Genomic DNA, 19,526 nt, shown 5'->3' on the forward strand with positions numbered 1-19,526 from the left:
GTCATATGGTAGTTCTATTTGTAGTTTTTTAAGGAACCTCCATACCGTTCTCCATAGTGGCTGTACCAATTCATATTCCCAGCAGCAGTGCAAGAGTGTTCCCTTTTCTCCACACCCTCTCCAATTTATTGTTTCTAGATTTTTTGATGATGGCCATTCTGACCATTGTGAGATGATATCTCATTGTAGTTTTGATTTGCATTTCTCTAATGGTTAATGATGTTGAGCATTCTTTCATGTGTTTGTCGGCAGTCTGTATATCTTCTTTGGAGAAATGTCTATTGAGGTCTTCTGCCCATTTTTGGATTGGGTTGTTTGTATTTTTGTTATTGAGCTGCATGAGCTCCTTAAAATTTTGGAGATTAATCCTTTGTCAGTTGATTCATTTGCAAATATTTTCTCCCATTCTGAGGGTTGTCTTTGGTCTTGTTTATGGTTTCCTTTGCTGTGCAAAAGCTTTGAACTTTCATTAGATCCCATTTGTTTATTTTTGTTTTTATTTCCATTTCTCTAGGAGGTGGGTCAAAAAGAACCTTGCTGTGATTTATGTCATAGAGTGTTCTGCCTGTGTTTTCCTCTAAGAGTTTGATGGTTTCTGGCCTTACATTTAGGTCTTTAATCCATTTTGAGCTTATTTTTGTATATGGTGTTAGGGAGTGATCTAATCTCATACTTTTACATGTACCTGTCCAGTCTTCCCAGCACGACTTATTAAAGAGGCTATCCTTTCTCCACTGTACATTCCTGCCTCCTTTATCAAAGATAAGGTGACCATATGTGCGTGGGTGTATCTCTGGGCTTTCTATCCTGCTCCACTGATCTATCTTTCTGTTTTTGTGCCAGTACCATACTGTCTTGATTACGGTAGCTTTGTAGTATAGTCTGAAGTCAGGGAGCCTGATTCCTCTAGCTCCGTTTTTCGTTCTCAAGATTGCTTTGGCTATTCGGGGTTTTTTGTGTTTCCATAAAAATTGTGAAATTTTTTGTTCTAGTTCTGTGAAAAATGCCAGTGGTAGTTTGATAGGGATTGCATTGAATCTGTAGATTGCTTTGGGTAGTAGAGTCATTTTCACAATGTTGATTCTTCCAATCCAAGAACATGGTGTATCTCTCCATCTATTTGTATCATCTTTAATTTCTTTCATCAGTGTCTTATAATTTTCTGCATACAGGTCTTTTGTCTCCTTAGGTAGGTTTATTCCTAGATATTTTATTCTTTTTGTTGCAATGGTAAATGGGAGTGTTTTCTTGATTTCACTTTCAGATTTTTCATCATTAGTGTATAGGAATGCCAGAGATTTCTGTGCATTAATTCTGTATCCTGCTACTTTACCAAATTCATTGATTAGCTCTAGTAGTTTTGTGGTAGCATCTTTAGGATTCTCTATGTATAGTATCATGTCATCTGCAAACAGCGGCAGCTTTACTTCTTCTTTTCTGATTTGGATTCCTTTTATTTCCTTTTCTTCTCTGATTGCTGTGGCTAAAACTTCCAAAACTATGTTGAATAAGAGTGGTGAGAGTGGGCAACCTTGTCTTGTTCCTGATCTTAGTGGAAATGCTTTCAGTTTTTCACCATTGAGGATGATGTTGGCAGTGGGTTTGTCATATATGGCCTTTATTATGTTGAGGAAAGTTCCCTCTATGCCTACTTTCTGTAGGGTTTTTATCATAAATGGGTGTTGAATCTTGTCGAAAGCTTTCTCTGCATCTATTGAGATGATCATATGGTTATTCTCCTTCAATTTGTTAATATGGTGTATCACGTTGATTGATTTGCGTATATTGAAGAATCCTTGCATTCCTGGAATAAACCCCACTTGATCATGGTGTATGATCCTTTTAATGTGCTGTTGGATTCTGTTTGCTAGTATTTTGTTGAATATTTTTGCATCTATGTTCATCAGTGATATTGGCCTGTAGGTTGCTTCCTTTGTGACATCCTTGTCTGGTTTTGGTATCAGGGTGATGGTGGCCTCGTAGAATGAGTTTGGGAGTGTTCCTCCCTCTGCTATATTTTGGAAGAGTTTGAGAAGGATATGTGTTAGCTCTTCTCTAAATGTTTGATAGAATTCGTCTGCGAAGCCATCTGGTCCTGGGCTTTTGTTTGTCAGAAGATTTTTAATCACAGTTTCAATTTCAGTGCTTGTGATTGGTCTGTTCATATTTTCTATTTCTTCCTGGTTCAGTCTTGGCAGGTTGTGCATTTCTAAGAATTTGTCCATTTCTTCCAGGTTGTCCATATTACTGGCATAGAGCTGCTTGTAGTAATCTCTCATGATCTTTTGTCTTTCTGCAGTGTCAGTTGTTACTTCTCCTTTTTCATTACTAATTCTATTGATTTGAGTCTTCTCCCCTTTTTTCTTGATGAGTCTGGCTAATGGTTTATCCATTTTGTTTATCTTCTCAAAGAACCACGTTTTAGTTTTATTGATCTTTGCTATCGTTTCCTTCATTTCTTTTTCATTTATTTCTGATCTGATTTTTATGATTTCTTTCCTTCTGCTAACTTTGGGTTTTTTTTGTTCTTCTTTCTCTAATTGCTTTATGTGCAAGGTTAGGTTGTTTATTCGAGATGTTTCCTGTTTCTTAAGGCAGGATTGTATTGCTATAAACTTCCCTCTTAGAACTGCTTTTGTTGCATCCCATAGATTTTGGGTCATCGTGTCTCCATTGTCATTTGTTTCTAGGTATTTTTTGATTTCCTCTTTGATTCCTTCAGTGATCACTTCGTTATTAAGTAGTGTATTGTTTAGCCTCCATGTGTTTGTATTTTTGACAGATCGTTTCCTGTAATTGATATCTAGTCTCATAGCGTTGTGGTCGGAAAAGATATTGATACAATTTCAATTTTCTTAAATTTACCAAGACTTGATTTGTGACCCAGGATATGATCTATCCTGGAGAATGTTCCATGAGCACTTGAGAAAAATGTGTATTCTGTTGTTTTTGGATGGAATGTCCTATAAATATCAATTAAGTCCATCTTGCTTAATGTATCATTTAAAGCTTGTGTTTCCTTATTTATTTTCATCTTGGATGATCTGTCCATTGGTGAAAGTGGGGTGTTAAAGTCCCCTACTATGAATGTGTTACTGTCGATTTCCCCTTTTATGGCTGTTAGTATTTGCCTTATATATTGAGGTGCTCCTATGTTGGGTGCATCAATATTTACAATTGTTATATCTTCTTCTTGGATCGATCCCTTGATCATTATGTAGTGTCCTCCTTTGTCTCTTCTAATAGTCTTTATTTTAAAGTCTCTTTTGTCTGATATGAGAATTGCTACTCCAGCTTTCTTTTGGTTTCCATTTGCATGGAATATCTTTTTCCATCCCCTTACCTTCAGTCTGTATGTGTCTCTAGGTCTGAAGTGGGTCTCTTGTAGACAGCATATATATGGGTCTTGTTTTTGTATCCATTCAGCCAGTCTGTGTCTTTTGTGGGAGCATTTAGTCCATTTACATTCAAGGTAATTATCGATATGTATGTTCCTATTCCCATTTTCTTAATTGTTTTGGGTTCGTTATTGTAGGTCTTTTCCTTCTCTTGTGTTTCTTGCCTAGAGAAGTTCCTTTAGCAGTTGTTGTAAAGCTGGTTTGGTGGTGCTGAACTCTCTCAGCTTTTGCTTGTCTGTAAAGGTTTTAATTTCTCCATCAAATCTGAATGAGATCCTTGCTGGATAGAGTAATCTTTGTTGCAGGTTTTTCTCCTTCATCACTTTAAATATGTCCTGCCAGTCCCTTCTGGCTTGCAGAGTTTCTGCTGACAGATCAGCTGTTAACCTTATGGGGATTCCCTTGTGTGTTATTTGTTGTTTTTCTCTTGCTGCTTTTAATGTGTTTTCTTTGTATTTAATTTTTGACAGTTTGATTAATATGTGTCTTGGCATATTTCTCCTTGGATTTATCCTGTATGGGACTCTCTGTGCTGCCTGGACTTGATTAACTATTTCCTTTCCCATATTAGAGAAGTTTTCAACTATAATCTCTTCAAATATTTTCTCAGTCCATTTCTTTTTCTCTTCTTCTTCTGGAACCCCTATAATTCGAATGTTGGTGTGTTTAATGTTGTCCCAGAGGTCTCTGAGACTGTCCTCAGTTCTTTTCATTCTTTTTTCTTTATTCTGCTCTGCAGTAGTTATTTCCACTATATTATCTTCCAGGTCACTTATCCGTTCTTCTGCCTCTATTGATCCCATCTAAAGTATTTGTAGTTTCATTTATTGTGTTGTTCATCGTTGCTTGTTTCATCCTTCAATCTTCTAGGTCCTTGTTAAATGTTTCTTGCATTTTCTCTATTGTATTTCCTAGATTTTGGATCATCTTTACTATCATCATTCTGAATTCTTTTTCAGGCAGACTGCCTATTTCCTCTTTATTTGTTAGTTCTGGTGGGTTTTTATCTTGCTCCTTCATCTGCTGTGTGTTTTTCTGTTTTCTCATTTTGCTTATCTTACTGTGTTTGGGGTCTCCTTGTTGCAGGCTGCAGGTTCGTAGTTCCCATTGTTTTTGGTGTCTGTCCCCAGTGGCTAAAGTTGGTTCAGTGGGTTGTGTAGGTTTCCTGGTGGAGGGGACTAGTGCCTGTGTTCTGGTGGATGAGGCTGGAGCTTGTCTTTCTGGTGGGCAGGTCCACGTCTGGTGGTGTGTTTTGGGGTGTCTGTGGCCTTATTATGATTTTAGGCAGCCTCTCTGCTAATGGGTGGGGTTGTGTTCCTGTCTTGCTGGTTGTTTGGCATAGGGTATCCCACACTGTAGATTGCTGGTCGTTGAGTGAAGCTGGGTGCTGGTGTTGAGATGGAGATCTCTGGGAGATTTTCGCCATTTGATATTATGTGGAGCTGGGAGGTCTCTGGTGGACCCGTGTCCTGAACTTTGCTCTCCCACCTCAGAGGAACAGCACTGACTCCTGGCTGCAGCACCAAGAGCCTTTCATCCACATGGCTCAGAATAAAAGGGAGAAAAAGTAGAAAGAAAGGAAGGAAGGAAAGGAGGGAGGAAGGGAGGAAGGAGGGAAGGAAAGAAAGAAAGAAAGAAAAGATAAAATAAAATAAGATAAGATAAAATAAAGTTATTAAAATAAAAAATAATTATTAAGAAAAAAAAATTTTTTTTTTTTTAAACCCCACATTTGTTTATTTATTTTTTGGCTGTCTTGGGTCTTCATTTCTGTGCAAGGGCTTTCTCTAGTTGTGGCAAGCAGGGGCCACTCTTCATCGCGGTGCGCAGGCCTCTCACTATTGCGGCCTCTCATGTTGCGGAGCACAGGCTCCAGATGCGCAGGCTCAGTAGTTGTGGCTCACGGGCCTAGTTGCTCCGCGGCATATGGTATCTTCCCAGACCAGGGCTTGAACCCGTTTCTCCTGCATTAGCAAGCAGATTCTCAACCACTGCGCCACCAGGGAAGCCCAAAAAATTTTTTAAAGAAAGAAACGGACGGATAGAACCCTAGGACAAATGGTGGAAGCAAAGCTATACAGACAAAATGTCACACAGAAGCATACACATACACAGTCACAAAAAGAGGAAAAGGGGAAAAAATAATAAATCTTGCTCTCAAAGTCCACCTCCTTAATTTGGGATGATTCGTTGTCTATTCATGTATTCCACAGATGCAGGGTACATCAAGTTGATTGTGGAGCTTTAATCCGCTGCTTCTGAGGCTGATGGGAGAGATTTCCCTTTCTCTTCTTTGTTCTCACAGCTCCCAGGGCTCAGTTTTGGATTTGGCCCCGCCTCTGCGTGTAGGTCGCCTGAGGGCGTCTGTTCTTCGCTCAGATAGGACGGGGTTAAAGAAGCAGCTGCTTCGGGGACTCTGGCTCACTCAGGCTGGGGGGAGGGAGAGGTACAGAGTGCGGGGTGAGCCTGCGGTAGCAGAGGCCAGCATGACGTTGCACCAGCCTGAGGCGCGCCGTGCATTCTCCTGGGGAAGTTGTCCCTGGATCCCAGGACCCTGGCAGTGGCGGGCTGCACAGGCTCCCTGGAAGACGGGTGTGGATTGTGACCTGTGCTCGCACACAGGCTTCTTGGTGGCGGCAGCAGTAGCCTTAGCGTCTCATGCCCGTCTCTGGGGTCCGCACTTTTAGCCACGGCTCGTGCCCATCGCTGGAGCTCCTTTAAGCAGCGCTCTTAATCCCCTCTCCTCGCGCACCAGGAAACAAAGAGGGAAGAAAAAGTCTCTTGCCTCTTCGGCAGGTCCAGACTCTTCCCTGGACTCTGCCTGGCTAGCTGTGGCGCACTAACCCCCTGCAGGCTGTGTTCACACCACCAACCCCAGTCCTCTCCCTGCGCTCCGATCGAAGCCCGAACCTCAGCTCCCAGGCCCGCCCGCCCCGGCGGGTGAGCAGACAAGCCTCTCGGGCTGGTGAGTGCTGGTCGGCCCTCTGTGCCGGAATCTCTCCGCTTTGCCCTCCGCACCCCTGTCGCTGTGCTCTCCTCTGAGGCTCCGAAGCTTCCCCCCTCCACCACCTGCAGTCTCCGCCTGCAAAGGGGCTTCCTAGTGTGTGGAAACCTTTCCTCCTTCACGGCTCCCTCCCACTGGTGCAGGTCCTGTCCCTATCCTTTTGTCTCTGTTTATTCTTTTCTCTTTTGCTCTACCCAGGTACGTGGGGACTTTCTTGCCTTTTGGGAGGTCTGAGGTCTTCTGCCAGCATTCAGTAGGTGTTCTGTAGGAGTTGTTCCACGTGTAGATGTATTTCTGGTGTATCTGTGGGGAGGACGGTGATCTCCGTGTCTTATTCTTCCGCCATCTTCCCCTCCCACCCAAAAATATGATTTTTAATGCCTAAAGTATTCCATTATATAGCTGTAACACACATTATTTATCCACTCCCCTATTCAGCATTTTGTTGCTCCCAATTTTTTTCTATTATAAAAAAGGCTGTGGTAAACAGTGACTCTGTCCACATCTCTTATTTTATTGCAATAAATTTTAGAATCTGAATTACCTTAATGAGGTTTTCACAAGTATCAGTGATAGTGTGTCATTATCACACGTAATACAATGCTAGGCACACAGCAGACATTCAATAATTGGTAGCAGTTGGACTTTCCTGGTGGCGCAGTGGTTAAGAATCTGCCTGCCAGTGCAGCGGACACAGGTTCAATCCCTAGTCCAGGAAGGTCCCACATGCCACGGAGCAACTGAGCCCGTGCACCAGAACTACTGAGCCTGTGCTCTAGATCCCACGAGCCACAACTACTGAAGCCCGTGCACCCAGAGCCCATGCTCCGCAACAAGAGAAGCCACCGCAATGAGAAGCCCGTGCACTGCAACAGTAGCTCCTCACTCGCTGCAACCAGAGAAAGCCTGCATGCAGCCACAAAGACCCAACACAGCCAATAAATAAGTAAGTAAGTAAGATTGCTGTCTCTCAAAAACCACTAAAAAATAATTGGTAGCAATAAATAGGAAATCAAGTCCCTAAGCGGACAGACCTGTTCTGTCAGAGCTGAGAGTTAGGAGAGACGTGTGTTCCGTTTCATCAGGGGATGATGTAGGCGGACAGTTAGGGTAAGCAGATGAGAAGGGATGCGGTGGTGGGTTTTGCTCCCAGAATTAGACCGGCCTGTCAATACCTGAAATGAAATAATTCTCCATTTTGAGCCCAATATAACCTTCTCAGATGTGGTCCCCCTTAGGCCCCAGAGACCCACTGTGAGCACACTTACTAGCTTAATCACGTGGGGAGGCAGACTCTGAACGACATTGATCACACTCTTGATTCAGATCCTTCAGGTAGCTGGAAACTGTGATCAGAGAGCAAACAACATAAATCATTGTGTTCTCAAAGATTATTTATTAGCTATTCTCACTCACGGTGGAAAAAAATAAAATAAATGAAATTGAATTAAAATAAGATGAAAATCCAACAACACTTCGTTCCCGAGGACCCCAGGTGGATTATACAAAATGGACCAATAGAGGCTTCGTATTTGTAGCTCACTTACAGGAGAACTCATTAAAGCAGAAATCAAGTAATGACAGCCTAATTTCTTGTAAGGTATAGGGTCTGACCTGGTGCGATAAAGTCACACAGATGATTCTTCCAAATAAAGAGACTAGAATGCTTATAAGTCTAAGAGCGACACCCCTTCCAAGCTGCACGGTTACACTAGGGCACTGCTGGGCTCCTCTTTGGAATGAGTCTTCCCAATCCAGACAATTCCATCACCTGTCCTTGCGGGTGGCCAGTCTCTTTGATGGCAGATTTGATTTCAGAGCAGAGTCTGGTCACCTGGAGCTGGATCAGATGAATAAGGGATAATGAGGTTCTGTGATGCAGTTGGGAGGTAAATGCTGTGAAGGTTAAAATAATGAGACCAGTTTTCTTACGTGGGCCACAGGTGCTGTTGAGGGCCCTCCCCAAAGAGGTGGGATCTTTACATCTCCACCAGGCGCCACGAGCATCGTGAGACTAACCACACGGCCTCCTAGGATGCGCGTGTGGAAGGCCAGCATTCCTTTGGATGCTTAAACTCTGGGCTGGTTGTTAAAACCCTGGCTCATGCATTTAGAGCTCACTGGGAGCTACAGCAGTACTGTTTGCTCTGTCTCGCCTGTCGATGTAAAATAAGTTTATATTTGGTCTAAGAAAGCCCAGTTCTTAAAAGGATTTCCATTCTTTGGGGGCTGAAGGCAAGAGGCACCGTTTTGTTTTTCTTCCTTCTTTTCAAATGCTCGCTTCCTAGCCCACCGGAAGAGGTCTATGTGTTTGTCCTTCATGACGCCTGGTCCTTGGAGGCAGAGGGTCCAGAGCACCAGTGGGGGCAAAGGGTCCAGTCGTCATGGGATGGCTTCAGGACAGCGATGTGTGCTGGGAGAGCTGCAGCACCTGATCACAAGGACGTCCTTGCCGTGTCTCTCTAGGAGTTCAGACACTGCCCCAGGCCTGTCCGAGAGGCGCCCCTCTCCTTCCCCAGATCGGGTGAGGAGGCGCCTAGGCCTCTGGGATAGGGGTGTTGCAGTTCCCATGGTAGATCCTGACGTGGCCCTCACACCGGAAGTAGGCATCGAAGACGTCGCTGTAGCCATGGTCCCTCCACCAGGTGCAAAGCTGCCGGTTCCAGGTACAGTCCAGCACGTGGAAGAGCTCAGGGTGCTCCATGCCAATCATGGTGAAGAAGTCCTGGTCCCCGAGGTGACCCCGGAAGTGGTACTTGTCGGCCAGCTGCTGCACCTGTGCTGGCTCCAGCAGGCGGCCGTACAGTGGGGACTGGCGCATGGCCTCCAGGTTGAGCAGCATCACCCCGCTGTTGAAGCCGGGGAGCCCCTCAGGGGGAGGGCCCCCGACCCGGGTCTTGGGGTTCTCATGACGGAACTGCCAGAATGTGTGCCTGGGAAGGGGAAAGAGAACAGATTTAGCCTGACGTGTGTGTGTGTGGGTGGGAACAGTCTGCCAGTCCTGTTCCTCTGGGTCCTCACAACCACCCAGGAGGGAGGTTCCATTTTCACTCGTTTTACAGCGACGAGGACTGAGACATTCTGAGGCTCAGAATCTGTATCACACTGCCAGCAAGAGGCAGAGCCGGCCTGAGTCTCCCAAGTCCAAGCCTCACGTTCTTCCCACCACCCTCAGGATGACATCATCAGCTCCATCAATCACATCTGTACAGACTTCGTGAGCACCAGGCACTACATCCTATGAGACGGGTGTTCTCAGAGGCAATATGTCACCTCACGCCTGAGGAAACTGCACAGAGAGGTTCAGAGACTTCCCCAAAGCCACACAATCAGCAAATAGCACAAGCAGGGACTCAACCCAGGCATCCGGCTCCAGCGTCCACTTCTGAGGTTAGTAACAATCTAGGTGGAACTTTCCACCCCCTTGTTTTTGTCTGTGATCTTGAAAAGGAGAGGAGAGAGAAAAGTTGGGAAACAGTTCTGAATGGTGATCAGGTAAAGACATAGGGAGCTAAACACAGGCTGAATCAAAATCATTTTTTTGCTTCAGAACAAGTCTCATTCATTAAAACCCCATGCCTAGCATTTCTGAAACAGCTCAGGTCCACCGGTGGGTCAAGTGAAAGTGGCTATGGGACAGCCAAGTAGAATTATAGCAATTTTAGAGAGCAGGTCCACTCAATTTCAGTTTCTCTCTAGGCAGATTTAGAAATCTGCTCTAAGTCCACTGGATGTTAGAGCCAAGGGGCCCCTCCTAGGTCCTTTATCCAGATGTTTCCATCTGGAGACAGGAAGTCAGATCCAGAAACCTCCCCGTGGGTGACAAGGTTAGAGCACGAGCCACTGTGTTCTCTAGCCTCTTTAACAGCAAGTTCCTGCACAGAATGGGCACAGGAAGGGGCAAAGAGAGACCCAGGCTCCATTCCTGCAGAGATGCCGTAACAGCAGAGGGGCTTCGACTTGGAGGAAGGAGGAAAGACGGAGGACCCTCTGTCGTGGGCAAGGGCAGGAGTGGGCTGGGGCGTGTCCTGCATCAGGCTCCATCCCACCTGTTTTACCAGCTTTGCCTCTTCCCTAGAGTCCGTAGGATGGGGATGCAGCATAGCAAAACCAGCTCTGCCCCCGGCCTGGAAATGCCACCCTCTGGCCTCCCACAGAGCAGCTTCCTGACCAACGACAGGGAGGAGCTGTGCAGTGAAGTGGGCAGTACAGGGGAAAGAAAACCAGAGGCCTGACCCGGGGTGGGCCACCCTAATGCATTTTCCAGTTCAACACATTTCTCCAGGTCTGGGAATAGAGAAAGCTTCCTTGAGGTCTCGCATATCACAAGGGGGCCGAGAGTTTGCTCCTGGCCAGGGTAAAGCATTCCATTTGGACATTCTTACAAGTGGAATACACAGGTTCATTGTCTGAATTTCACCATAATTGGACTGTGAGTGGAACAGAGCTCTGGTGCCTACTTGGTGATAACAACCTTGGCAAAAATAAGCTTCCAAAGCAAACAGAGATGCTAGATCTTTCTAGCCACTAAAGCCTGCAGTGATGGGATCATAGCAGGGTTAGAATGCCGTTTGACAACTGTTAGTTCATTTTACCATATTTCTTCCAAATAGTTAATTTCAGGAACAGGTTGCAAACCAGCTAAAATTCTACCAAATAGACCTGGGCTACCACGGCATGGTAGAGGAGGGACCCTCAAACCAGGCGAGGTTTTTTTTTGTTTTTTCACTATTCTAGTTGGAAATTTTATTACCCCACTCTCAGTAACTGATAGAGCAACTAGACAAAGGATGTGGAAGATCTGAATAAAGCTATCAACCAACTTGACCTAGTCGACATCTGTGGAACTCTCTACTCTACAACAGCAGCAGAACACACATTCTTTTCTCCTGCAAATGGAACATTCACCAAGATAGACCATACGCTGGAGGACAAAACAAGTCTCAGTACATTGAAAAAAGTTAAAAGTCATATAAAGAATGCTCCCTAACCAAAATGGAACTGCACTTGAAATAAACTAGATAGAGAAAATTTCTAAATATTTGGAAGTTAAGCAACACACCTTTAAAACAATCCACTGGCCAAAGAAGAAATCATAAGGAAAATCAAAGTATTGCAAATTGAATGAATAGTCATGTACCCTTTCATTTTCAAAAGCAGGTGACCAGCTGTCCCATGTCCTGAGAAACTGTCCTAGTCTCAGGCGAACCAGGACGGTTGGTCATCCATTGAAATGTCTGGGTTCAGACTACAAGTTATGTGTCACCTTAGGTACAGGGCTTCTCTCTCCCGCTATCTTTTTTAAGGGGAGGGCTGTTCTATTGCCAAAGCACTGGATTCATTCTCCAGAGAGGAGAGACCCGGGGGAAAGGAGAAGATGGCAGCCAAGAGGCAGAGTCGGTGCTCGTGGAGCCCCTGGACACCTCATGCCCCATCAAGCCCACCGGTCCTTCTGTACTTCCCCCACGGTTCTGTCCTCCCCTCCCAGAGGACGGGCGGGGGAACGTGGCACGGGCTGGTGGTGTGGGCGCGGCGGTCACGTCTGTGAGGTCCCCCAGCACCGCCATCGCCTCTGCCTGGTCAGCACCTGGCACAGTAGCGCCTCAGGAACCATGAAGTGATGATAAGGACTGAGGAAAAGGTCAGTGCAGCTCAGGCTACATGGCCTCCGATGTCACCTGGCACCAGGGGCAGGAAGAGGTCAGGACAGTTGCCGCTGCCGAGAAAAAACCTGCTGCTTCTCTGAGCCCTGGATCCACCGCTGCCAGGTCTATTTTGGGGGAGAGGAACAGGGACCCACGAGAGGGTGCTCAGATGTTTGAGAAAGGTTCAGAAGGGTTTCAACCCTTGAGCAAGCTGGGAGCAGAGGGGCCATTGGCAGCCCCAGGACGCCCTTACCAACCTCAGCAGGGAAGCTCCCCCAGCTCTTCTTGTCTACACAAGAGTGACCTGGCACCGGACTTGCTGGGCTCCGGAGGGCAGGGCCAGAGGCGGAGAGGTAGGTGGAATCCTTCCAGGCGGAGACCATAACCTAGGTGGCTCTTAGGGAACGTGCTGCCTAGGACCACTGCTTAATCAAGACATAAGAGGCATTTTATGACAAAGAGCCAGAAAGAACCAGGTCTGGGACATCAGTACATTATGATTTGTAAGGAGAAGCCAGGGAGGGAAAGGAAATTGGAAATGCAAGCTGCCTGGGGTGTCTGAAGCAGAAACACAGCCTGAAAATGAACCAACGATTCTCTAAGTACAAAATTACTGCCGTTATTTAAAGTGTTCCTACTACCCCAAGACGCACCCAGAAAAACCGAGCAGCTGCTTAGGGGAATGGTGGGTTTCTCAGGCTTCCACGGCAGCTGGTCCTTGTGGAGGAGCTGTGCTAGGCTTGGGGTAGAGAGTGATAGAGGGACGTGGAAGGGATGAGAACTCACGTAAGGGCCTCTGATCCCACGTGGAGCGGCCTAACGGGGCGGGGTCCCCACTTCCACAGCCGCGGCAGCACATGTGGGCTGCAAAGCCCTCTTACGATTCTCTACCTCACTCCTCTCCCAGCAGTGCAGGGACATTGTTGCCTGCATTTTAACAGAGGGAACAGAGGCCCTCGGTTGTGAGGGGCAGGGCCCCGACTCGGATCCAGGGCCTCTGACCTCCAAGGTCCCTTTAATCTTTGACTACTTCAGATTCCACCACAGGCTAATGTTCTAAGGAGCAGCACTTGGATTTCAATATTATTTCTGACTTTGGTTGGCAGACCCCAAGGCCACGGGTGCTGGGGACCAGGCCATCAGGTGAGGCAGCAGCTGCTGGCTTGGAGGGTGGTGGTCAGAGAGCACCCCAGACCCTTGCCTTCCTCACGGGGCCTGGGCTCACCATGTATATTCCCAGGGCACTGCCAGTAGCACGTGCTGAGGCTGCAGGAAACGTCTGTATGAATGAAGGAATCCGATTCTGAGAGCTTCCAGAAGTTTCTCAGATTAACCTCCATGGCCACAGCCCAGCCATGTGGTGCTGCCTAATTGTTTCATTTGGGCCTGTGTGGAGTCTTGTTCCCACCCCCATGGTCACCTGGAGACCCACACTAGAGGGGATAAGGTTTCTTCCCCCTTAGAAATAAACTTAACTGTAAAACGAGGCCTAGTGCAGATGGTCCGTTGTAAATACCGAGTCCTTCCAGAAGTCGACGAGGCTTGCTGGGAGAGCACAAGTGAGGAGCCTTCAGGCACATTCTACTAGTTATGGGTGATGCATTTTCTAATTTTTTTATATCGAATACATCCTAATTAATAATCATAAAAAGGACTATTAAAAGCTAGTGGACTAGTTCTAGTGAGGAAAACCCATCCTTACAGGAAGGGGTGTTTGAAGTATTATAGTTTTGAAAAAGTAGAGCCATCTCCTCCCTCAGGTCTTTTCTCTGATGATCATTGCTAAGGTCACTCCAACAAGTCTCTCAACCAGAGGCCCTGGCTGAGAACCTAAAGCTCACGCTCTCCAGAAAAGGACTCACGTTGCCGTGAATCGTCCCTTCCTCCTCCCCACACACCACCCCAAATCACAGACTCTCTTGCCTCCCTGTTTCTTCATGATTTTTTTCTCCTGGGTTGGCCTTTCTCAGCTCCTAAGGCTCAGTTTTCTACTTTCACTTCCAAGAGGGGAGAAGCAAAGATGGGAACACACACTGGGCCCGGGCAGTCTGCACAGCACCCCTCAGGAAGGTTCTGGAAGCCTGTGCCGACTCAGGTTGAGTTCAAGCCGTAGGTTCTCAGGCTGAGAAGGCCCTGTTGTAGGTGTGGGATTCACAAGGACGGCCTCACACGCGGCACATCTCACCATGGCTCACCCCTTGAGTGTGCCTCAGAGTCAAGGGCAAAGTCTCTAAGGAGCAAGGGAGGCCGGCCTCTACCCGGGGAAAGCTTGCCGTCTAATCAGCAAAGACTGGAATCAGGAAACACTACTTCCCTCATGGCCGTGCTTGTGTACCAGGCCCAATCAGCTCTTGTTTGGCTTGGAAGGGACCCTGTTTTCCAGTCGTCTGAGAGGAAAGGCCAGGAGTGAAGAGCCATGCTCAGAGGCAGCCCAGCGTTCCACCCAGCCCCGGTCCTGAGAGGTGACGGGACAGTTCTAGGGGATGATTTCACAGCAGTGGCACTGTCTCTCCATCCTGCCTTGGGCTGAGGCTGAGGTTCTGTGGGACGCGCGCTGACCCTTCATTCTCTAGGGGAACCACTGTCTTGTGGTATCCAACTGGAGAGGGCGTGGACCGCGTGGGGCTGTGGGCTCCGCGAAGCTTTAAACTGCCTGTTGCTCTAGGGCATTTCTTACCACTGAGAGTCACAGCTGACCCTTGTTAGGATCTCCTGCTGGCAAGGCCTGAAGCAGGGAGGTCTCTGACTCCGCTGGTCTGAGAGGGTACGAAATGTTCCCAAAGTCACACAGGTTATCAGTGGTAGGACTGACAGGGACCCCCTCGTCGGCACTGGTCAGTCAGCAGAGAGATGCCCAAAAGTCCACTCTCCCGTGTCTCCTAGTTCTTCATGAGATGAACAGGAACAACAAAGAGCACACTGAACTGAGATCAATTGCCAATCACTCAGCTATTTAACAGACCCAACCCATACAGAGGTGAGTGGAACATCCCTGCCCTCAGGAAACAGGCAGTGCAGCATGGAGCTGAGACCTGGGTGTGAACACACCAGCGGTGGTGGTCCTGGGGTGGGGCTGGGGGGCTGCGCCTGGACCCTGGACGCCTGGGCTAGGGACCAGCGGGGTGAGCCCCTGGGCCTCTCAGGGCCTTGGTTTGCTCAGCGATCGCGTAGGGATGGGGATGAGACACCCCTTAGGGCCGTCCTGGACTCCAGGAGCAAACACATGCCAGACCCTGCCCAGCGCCTGGGCTGTCACCATGGGTGCTCAGCACCGAAGGCAGACGCCCTTCCTGCCCAGGCTCTTCTCAGGGTGTGGTGGTATCTCAGGGACCAGCCCTCATCCACCAGCCAGGCGTCTGCAGGTTTTTGTTTAGACACGGCTTCCTGCTCCAGGGAGTCTGGAATGACTGTCTGTCTCGTTACCAAAGCAGCACCGGCTATGATCTGTCCACCTCTGTGGGACTCTAAAACCTGGCAGAGCACTGGAATCATGGAGCGTGAACACCCCTGCTGGCAAGGCTCTGACCTGCTGCAGGACAGCTCTCCTAACGCCCCCAGTCCTCCTTTGCTCTGGAGCCCTATGGGCGGCTTCAGTGGACCTGAGGCCTCCCCTGGCACAGCACCACCAGGACGCCAGCCGCTCCCCCGTGCCCTCAGAAGGGGTGGGATGCCCCTTCCTAAAGCATCCATCCCCATCCCTGGCCCTCCTGTCGTTCCCCGGCCCGCCGGCCGGACGTCTCGGCTTTCCTCCCACACCTGCTGTCCTAGAGCTGTGAACAGGTGGGTGGGGCTGGGGAACCCATCACCACTCAATCTGACAAATGGCTCTAGAGCACTGAGGTGCCGCCACTGGGCTGGGCCCTGGAGGGCTGCATGGCAAGGAACTGGGGGAGGCACAAGGGACAGAGATGATGGAGGAAGAGGCATTGCAGGGTTCAGCCAGGCAGACGGAGCTCGGAGGGGCTTCAGGCCTAGGCTACCTCAGGGGTGGCGGAGCTGCCAACAGCACGGCAGGGCTGGGAGGATGCAGAGGGGAGTGACCCCGTTCAGTCTCGAACAGATGCCCAGCAGGAAGCTGGACACAGGTGTGTCACAAGCACAGTGCAAAGCAGGCAGGACAGAATTCTGGAGAGTGCTGACATTTAGGGAATGGAGGATGAGGAGTGAGGACACAGGTAGGACCTCTGAGTAGCCTGTCCCCAACACTGACACGGGCCGTGGGGCCCCCTGAGGAGCTGCACCGACCTCCAGCTGGACCTGCAGGCCCACTGTGTGCACTTTAACCCTGCATGCCCCAGCCCTGTGTCCCAGGTGCCCGAAGCGCCCCCAGCCTTCCTCCTTCACCTTCATCCCCATCCAATCCAGTGGCCTCCAGGCCTTCTCTCCCCAGGTGCTGCCCTCCAAACCCTCTTACTGACAGCAACTGCCCATTCTCTGCCTCCCATCTGAACAAACACGGATCAGGACAGAATGACACCCCAGACAGCACTAAGTATCTCCAGCCCTCCCTCCCCAAGTAGAAGCCAATCCTGCTGCCACTCCCCCAGACTGCAGGGATGCACGCTGCCTCCCCCGACACACCCTTCCAGAGCTGTCCCCCCACCACGCACTGCAGCCACACCATCAGTCTAGCTGCCTCCTCGCCTCCCTGCTCATCACCTCTGCCCACCACCCATACCCTCTTCTTCTCTGCTCCATCCCTAGGGCAGCCTCAGTAATTTCAACAGCCGTGATAAGAGCTTCACCTTGGCCTCAGGGTTCTTCAAGCCCTAACTAACTGAGCTAGCCACTTGGCTCCCCCTTCTGTGCACCTTGCCACCAGAAGGCACTCTCCTCCAGATTTAATGTGATTCTTATCAAATTACCCATGACTTCTTTTCCACAGAATTAGAACAAGCAATCCTAAAATTTATATGAAACCATAAAAGACCCAGAATTGCCAAAGCAATTCTGAGGAAAAAGAACAAAGCAGGAGGCATAAGACTCCCAGACTTCAGACAATACTACAAAGCTACAGTAATCAAAACAGCATGGTACTGGCACAAAAACAGACATATGGATCAATGGAACAGAATAGAGAGCCCAGAAATAAACTCACACACCTATGGTCAATTAGTCTTCGACAAGGGTGGCAAGAATATACAATGGGAAAAAAACCAGTCTCTTCAACAAGTAGTGTTGGGATAGTTGGACAGCCGGATGTAAATCAATGAAGTTAGAACACACCCTCACACCATACACAAAAATAAACTCAAAATGGCGTAAAGAGGGCTTCCCTGGTGGCACAGTGGTTGAGAGTCTGCCTGCCGATGCAGGGGATACGGGTTCGTGCCCCGGTCCGGGAAGATCCCACATGCCGCAGAGCGGCTGAGCCTGCGCGTCTGGAGCCTGTGCTCCGCAACGGGAGAGGCCACAACAGTGAGAGGCCCGCGTACAGCCAAAAAAAAAAAAAAACATTGGCGTAAAGAATTATAAGACATGACACCATACAATTCTTAGAAGAGTACACAGGCAAAACATTCTCTGACATAATCATACCAATGTTTTCTTAGGTCAGTCTCCCAAGGCAATAGAAATAAAAGCAAAAACAAACAAATGGGACCTAATCAAACTTACAAGCTTTTGTACAGCAAAGGAAACCATAAACAAAATGAAAAGAGAACCTATGGACTGGGAGAAAATATTTGCAAGCAATGCAACCAACAAGGGCTTAATTTCCGAAATACAGAAACAGCTCATACAACTCAATAACAGAAAAACAAACAACCCAATCAAAAAATGGGCACAAGACCCAGACAGACATTTCTCCAAAGAAGACATACAGATGGCCAACAGGCACATGGAAAGATGCTCAACGCAGCTAATTATTAGATAAATGCAAATAAAAATAACAATAAGGTATCACCTCATACCGGTCAGAATGGCCATCATTAAAAAATCTACAAATAACAAACGCTAGAGAGGGTATGGAGAAAAAGGAACCCTCCCACACTGCTGGTGGGAATGTAAGTAGGTGCAGCCACTATGGAAAACAGTAAGGAGGTTCCTCAAAAAACTAAAAATAGAGTTGCCATATGATCCAGCAATCCCACTCCTGGGTATACATCCAGACAAAACTATAGTTCAAAAAGATACATGCACCTCTATGTTCACAGCAGTACTATTCACAACAGCCAAGACATGGAAACAACCTAAATGTCCATCAACACATGAATGGATAAAGATGTGGTACATATATACAATGGACTACTACTTAGCCATAAAAAAGAATGAACTAATGCCATTTGCAGAAACATGGGTGGACATAGAGATGATCCTACTAAGTGAAGTCAGAAAGAGAAAGACAAATACCGTATGATATCACTTACGTGTGGAATCTAAAATATGACACAAACGAATTTATCTATGAAACAGAAATAGACTCACAGACATAGAGAACAGACTTCTTGTTGCCAAGGGGGAGGAGGAGATGGGGCGAGATGGACTGGGCGTTTGGGATTAGCAAACGCAAACTATTATACATAGGATGGATAAACAACAAGGTCCTACAGTATAGCACAGGGAACTATATTCAACTACTGTATAGCACAGGGAACTATTCAATACCCTGTGATAGACCATAATGGAAAAGAATATGAAAAAGAATGTATATATATGTATAACTGAATCATTTTTCTATGCAGCATTAATTAACACATCACTGTTTATCAACTATACTTAATAAAATTAAAAAAAAAAAGGCACTCTCCTCCAGGGACAGGGAGCTGAGATAGATCCCCTCTGACCACATACCCATGGAAGCTGCCAGTCGGCCCCTTGGGAGTCTCTGGGGCCCACCTCTCCTTATTTTCTAGATTGTCAGTCTTTCCTGGCTCCCCTGGTTCCCCCCCCACAGTCTGAACTGCCCCCCAGCACCTCACCACATGCCTGGAACGTGACAGTGTTGAGAGCCGTAGAGAATGGAGACCCAGAAATGCTGCAGGAGGTGCCCGAGACCTTTGAGAGGTGAGTGATGGAGCCTAAGAGGCCAGACACTTGGCCCTGGGGACACAAGAGCAGGGGGAGCAGAGGCAGGGCAGGCAGATACACCAGCAGCAAAGAGAGGGCAGAGGGAAGCGTATTTACAGAGAGGGAAGCGAAGCCACATGTCAAGGGAAAGGGATGCGTGTGCCAGACTGAAGAGACAGGAAACAGGATGAATGGCAGGGTGGCACTTTGAGGAACGCTAATCATGATAATGGCTAATATTTAGTGAGTACTATGTGCCAGGCCGTTTTAAGTTCTCATGTAACGTTTGTAACAAACCCATGAGGTAAGAACTATTATCTCCATTTTATAGATAAGTGTGAAAGGAAGATATAAAACATTTGCCCAAGGTCAGAGGAGCCAGGCAGAAGAGTTTGCCGAGAAGAGGGAAATCCTGGGACGCATCTGAGCCTGAAGGAGGGACAGAAGTAAGAAGGTGCAGTGGCTCTGAGG

The 19,526-nt window shown here is 47.7% G+C and overlaps 1 protein-coding gene and 1 long non-coding RNA gene across 25 annotated transcripts in view; one reads left to right on the plus strand and one right to left on the minus strand.

The window, feature by feature from the left end:
* LOC109547870 (uncharacterized) overlaps window positions 1–19,526 on the plus strand; it is a 155,058-nt gene that overhangs the window by 127,591 nt on the left and 7,941 nt on the right. For 9 of the 24 annotated variants that reach the window (XR_012331465.1, XR_012331459.1, XR_012331470.1 and 6 more), the window contains 5 exons: window positions 5,612–7,348; window positions 8,691–9,792; window positions 14,931–15,024; window positions 18,943–19,052; window positions 19,387–19,525. This is a non-coding gene — a long non-coding RNA (uncharacterized lncRNA). Of the gene's footprint in view, window positions 1–5,611; window positions 7,353–8,690; window positions 9,793–14,930; window positions 15,025–16,932; window positions 19,053–19,386; window position 19,526 lie in introns of all 24 variants that reach the window. The other 15 variants (XR_012331453.1, XR_012331455.1, XR_012331450.1 and 12 more) reach the window with 15 other exon arrangements.
* XXYLT1 (xyloside xylosyltransferase 1) overlaps window positions 7,779–19,526 on the minus strand; it is a 192,005-nt gene continuing 180,257 nt past the window's right edge. The window contains exon 4 of the mRNA XM_019922765.3: window positions 7,779–9,335. Within this exon, the coding sequence (XP_019778324.2) occupies window positions 8,939–9,335 (397 nt within the window). The 3' untranslated portion in view covers window positions 7,779–8,938. The remainder of the gene's footprint in view (window positions 9,336–19,526) is intronic.

The sequence above is a fragment of the Tursiops truncatus genome, chromosome 4 (genome assembly GCF_011762595.2).
Source record: "Tursiops truncatus isolate mTurTru1 chromosome 4, mTurTru1.mat.Y, whole genome shotgun sequence".
In the NCBI taxonomy this organism is placed as follows: domain Eukaryota; kingdom Metazoa; phylum Chordata; class Mammalia; order Artiodactyla; family Delphinidae; genus Tursiops; species Tursiops truncatus.